General features: G+C 39.6%; 1 protein-coding gene across 1 annotated transcript; it reads left to right on the top strand.

Annotated features, from left to right (window-relative positions):
- Positions 1 to 448: 448 nt before the first annotated feature.
- ACRALDRAFT_1069305 (uncharacterized protein) lies at positions 449 to 4904 on the top strand (the record flags this gene model as incomplete). The annotated part of the gene is made up of 6 exons (XM_071017655.1): positions 449 to 537; positions 3723 to 3760; positions 4022 to 4041; positions 4233 to 4376; positions 4734 to 4750; positions 4793 to 4904. The coding sequence occupies 6 exons, from the start codon at positions 449 to 451 to the stop codon at positions 4902 to 4904; spliced, it is 420 nt and encodes a 139-aa protein (XP_070878252.1).
- Between the last annotated feature and the right edge of the window lie 304 nt (positions 4905 to 5208).

Raw genomic sequence — 5208 nt, 5'->3', positions numbered from 1 at the left:
TCTGATACTAGCCGTTTAGATATAATCGAAGATAGAACCCTGACTTTAGGATATAGTTACTGCGTGGGAGTAAATAACCCCGTTAGTTAGACCTTAACTAAACAAAAAGTCGTTGCTTTATTAATAATAGAGGCCGAATATATGGCTCTTATAGAAGCTTCTAGAGAAGGAATCTATCTTTATAATTAATAATAATAATAATAATAATAATAATAATAATAATAATAATAATAATAATAATAATAATAATAATAATAATAATAATAATAATAATAATAATAATAATAATAATAATAATAATAATAATAATAATAATAATAATAATAATAATAATAATAATAATAATAATAATAATAATAATAATAATAATAATAATAATAATAATAATAATAATAATAATAATAATAATAATAATAATAATAAAGCTCTTGAGATTCCTACTCTCCTGATGGATAGTGAGAGTATAAAGAAGCTTAATAAAACCCCTGAATTTTATAAACGGGTAAAGCACATCGACAGGCAGTATCACTATTGTAGGTAACAGCTATATAATAATAAAATAAATATTGTATATATAAATACGAAATTTAATATAGCTAATATACTAACTAAAGGTTTAGCATAAGAGACTTATAACACTCTTTGCGGTTATATAAACCTAGGTTATAAAGACGATGCCTTGCCTGAGTATGATTTGCCGCCTTATAATAATATTAAAGAATTAAAAGACTAGGTTTTAATACTTAGTATTCTTAGATCTTTATAAGGGTGTCACGGGTTAGCCCCTCGAAAGTGTAGTTCCAGTATAAGGCCGGAACCGCTAATTAGCACGTAGATCCGACGCTCGGACCTCGCGCTGCCCTTACCGCGGATTCGTATAAACCTAGTAAATCCTGCACCTCTCTATAGACCTTTTCCTTTCCTTTTCTTAATTCTAGCTAATATTATTATTCGGCCTTACTTAGTACGATTAACCTATAACTAGCTGCTTATATAGCTAGAATTTAGCGAACCCCACGTGCTATATTAGTATAGAGTTAGATACGAACGCGCCGTTAGGCGGCGGCAGTCCTATAAACCCCGCCGAGCTAGCTAAGTAAACGGATAGAAGGATCACCGAAGCTCTTAATATAACGCTCGGTCCCTTAAAGGAATAAATAGCTTAATAATAAAAGCTACTCTAATAACTTATAAACGGTCCTATAAACGCCTAGGCCCTATAATAACCTACCCTTAACCTCGCGCCCCCCTTAAAGGGAGCCCCTATAAACACTCTTATAGAATTAATAATAGGCCTTCCTACCCCGGCGACCTCTACTACCCCCTAGATTAAAGTCCTCTAGGAGCTATATCCGCTATATACTAAGCCTTTACTATACCCCGCGAAGTTTAGTAAAAGGCGAACGGAGTACGCTACCTGATTATAGCAGATATATAATAAGCTCTAGCTAAATAAATACTTATTTAATAACCGAGCCGAAATATACTATATTAACTTATACTAAGAAAGGAGTGCTTAGTAAGTGGTATTAGCCTTTTACGGCGCCAGGGGGCCGGGAGGTACCTATAACCCAGTATTATTCCTTACTTATCTAGACCGTATATATAAGGACCAGAACGAATAGCCTCGCGCGGCCCTTACGCTATGCTCCTTTTAATAGTATAAAGAATAAACCTTTATATAGTTCTTACTAAAAGTCGAGAAACAGATCGCCTAAGTAGGTAATAGCGAGTAGGTAGACTTAGCGAAGATCACTTTACTCGAAGGAGCCCTAAGCTAAAAGCTATATAGCGCCTTAGTCACCGCAAAGTTACCCTACGACTACCTAAGCTAGGTTACTAAGGTCCAGGGTATCGCCTAAAAGCTAAAAGGCCTACGCCTAACTAACTAAAACACTTATATACTAAATCGAACCCGGAACTAAGAGATTAATGCCGATAAAGATATTATAATAAGCGGAATTAATTAGCTTCGACCCGATATAACTATAAACCGACCTCGCGATAACCGGGAGTGCTAGGGGTATAGGAAGAAGGGATATATCCGTATAAACTATAAGTCCCGGGATAAGGGCTTAAAGGCTAAGGGCGCCCGCGTAGCGAAGGTCTAGGCCAAGGATAGCGATATCGCTACGAGTTTGAATAGTTTATATAATAAAGAGTTAGGAAAACAATAGCTTTAACGCCAAAATAGGCGTTAAAGCCGATAGCCGCTCTGCGGTAAGAGTAGGAGGCGTTTAAATACCTAGCTAGCAGCGACTTAGCCTTAATATTAACGCGAGTAAATAAAAAAAATATATATACTTTTCTAGATACGGGTTATAACTATTATACTATTACAAATAAATGCTTTACCTAAAGACTGTAGTTACTATTAGTCGATAAAAGAAAACGATTATTAAAAGGATTCTTAGATACGTCTAAGCCGGCTACTAGCGCCGGGATCGCCGCGTTTAAGCTCGAGATTAGCGGCTATATATAATAGGTCTCTACCTAGATAATAAAAGTACTTAATTAGGATATATTCCGAGGAAAACCGTGGCTAGAATATAATAACGTTATATATTACACAAAGAATCGTAGGTTATACTATAGAGTCGCCGATAGTAACCTACGACTAGTAGGCGAAAGAAAACTAGCCGATATACAAGCTATCCGCGAGGTAAGGCTAGTCTTAGGATTAGTGTTTATAGCCACGATACGATAATTAAGAAGGGGATTAAAGGGAAAAGAAAGAGATAACTTTAATACCTTAATCCGGGCCATTAGTATACGGGATATCGATAAGGCCCTCCGTAAAAAGGAACTAATAGACCCTTATATAAGCGGCTAGTTATAGGTTGGTCGCACTAAGTGAGGCCGAATAATTATATTAGCTAGAATTAAGGAAAGGAAAGGAAAAAGGTCTATAGAGAGCGCAGGATTTACTAGGTTTATACGAATCCGCGGTAAGGGCAGCGCGAGGTCCGAGTATCGGTTCTGCGTGCTGGTTAGCGGTTCCGGTCTTATACCGGAACTATACTTTCGAGGGGTTAACCCGTAATATTACCCCCCTCCCCCCCCTCCTCCGGGGCCGGAATAACTAAGCGCCGAACCTATTATTTCCTGAACGCGTCGCGAGGGGGGCGTGTATCCTCCCTTATATCGGATATATTCGTGTCGCGCGGCGTTCGCGGCGAACTCGCTCCTAAGTCGCTAGTATTCCGCGTTACGCTAAGCGCTTACCTTTTATATCTAAAAACGCCTAGTTACTCCTTTTTCTTTATTCGTAAACTATTATAATAAATAGCTTTATAGGCTTTTATTATATTCTATAGTCCGATATTATAGTATAAGCGTAGCTTCGCCCGGTTTTTTATTTATAGTTAATTCTTTTTCTATAAGCCTATAACCTTATTTTAGTAATAAGCTCCGTTACTTATTCCGTGCCTAGGGCTATATCGTTCTCCGCTAACTCGTAGCGTAGTTATTCTATACTTATAGTTATCTCGTTAATCTATAATCTATACCTTCGTTTATCCTCTTAACTATTATAAGTTCCTTAATAAGCCCTCGCGTCGAGCTAGCTAGCTAGGAGCTAATAAAGTGTGTATAGATATCTCCTCTCCGTTATAGCGCCCGCTATACCCGTAAGGGCACCGTTAAAGAGTAGCCGGTTAATAGCGATATCGCGCCCCCCCCCCCGCCTTTAATAACGAAAGTTATAGTTAATCGGTTAAAAGTATAGCCGAGGGAGCTCTCGCTACTATAGCGAATACCGGTAAGCGTCTAGCTAAAAAGGAGGTTCGTGATACGGCCTAGTACTTCGCCGCGAGGATCCTACTAACTCTCTAGTAGGCCGCGACGCCTTCTAAGCGTTAATATAGCCTAGCTTACCCCCCCGGCCGCCCCCGCGACGCTTTCTATCGCCCTTATACCGACTATATAGCCGGTATTAATTAAAAATTTAACTAAATATACTATAATTAATCCGGGCCTAGCATAGCCTATAATAAGCCTAAATACTATAAATATGCTATAGGATTCTACCTATACCGCCCCGTGAGTTTCCTATAAGTTATAGGCGAGGTCGTTATAACTAACCTTTATAGCTCCCCGCCGCCGCTATACTATTTATTAAGCCTTTAGCCGACGCGGGTTATGCTATACGTGATAACCCCGATAATAACGATATATATATTTTCTTCTTTTCCTCTATATCCTTTTCTGGGTTACTACTAACTCGGGCCTAGCTCCGCGAGGCCTATAAGCTGGCTTATAGCGACTACTACGCCTCTTTATCCGAGGTAGCCTCCGCCCCCGCCGCTAACCCCGCTCCCGCCTCTATTAACGATAATAAGGGTCTCCGCCACGAGGTGGCGGCCCTCCGCCGCAAGGTTCGCTTATAGGGCATAGCGATAACGCGCCTCTTAAAGGGTATCCTCGCCGCCCTCTAGGGAGGTAGCGGTCCTGCTACCGGTAATAGTAATAATAATAGCTAGGAGGGTCCGGGCAGTAATACCGCTAATTAAAGTCCTTTATAAAGGTATTATCTATCTCCTTAGAAACCGGTAGGGGGGCCGGTAAATTCCCCCCCTTTAATTAACTTACGGCTATAGGTTATACTCCCCTCGTACCAGGGTCTCCTTATCCTTACGTGTTCCTTATAACGTAGTCTTATAAAGGCCTGTTATTTATATCGGCTAGGCCGTATTTTACTTTAAAAACATCTAACGCTATAATATCTTTTATAGCGTCTAGCGGTTCCTAAGTAGGTTCTGCGTAACCTGCCTAGCGCACTAATACTTTATAGCGTACGCCGCGACCTCGCCTTTTATTCCGTGCGTATAAGATACTTTCTACCTCTTACTTTTTATTACCGTGGAGGGCGTCCCGGATTAGTTCGGGTTATAGGTCGGTTATAACTTATCTAAGGAGGGGGTCACGGCTAGCTTATTTTAGGATATCGACGTGGAAACGGGGATATATCCCCGAAGGTATATCTAATTCTATAATATAGGAATTAATTACTTTCGTTACTCTATACTTTTAGTATAGCTAACTTAGCTTCTTTAAAGGTCTAGGCGTAGAGTAGTTAGCTATAGAAGGCTAGGCGAGGTCTCCTACCTTAAAGCGTTTAGCTAGGAGTCGCCGTTTATTCGCGGACTCCTTATCCTATAGCTACTTCGAGGCTATAGCTGCTTATATAAACTCCACCGCTCCTTATAA

The sequence above is a fragment of the Sodiomyces alcalophilus genome (assembly GCF_042370955.1).
Source record: "Sodiomyces alcalophilus JCM 7366 unplaced genomic scaffold ACRALscaffold_2, whole genome shotgun sequence".
Lineage (NCBI taxonomy): Eukaryota > Fungi > Ascomycota > Sordariomycetes > Glomerellales > Plectosphaerellaceae > Sodiomyces > Sodiomyces alcalophilus.
Note: the sequence above shows the minus strand (reverse complement) of the source record. Positions and strands in the feature narration are given on the sequence as shown.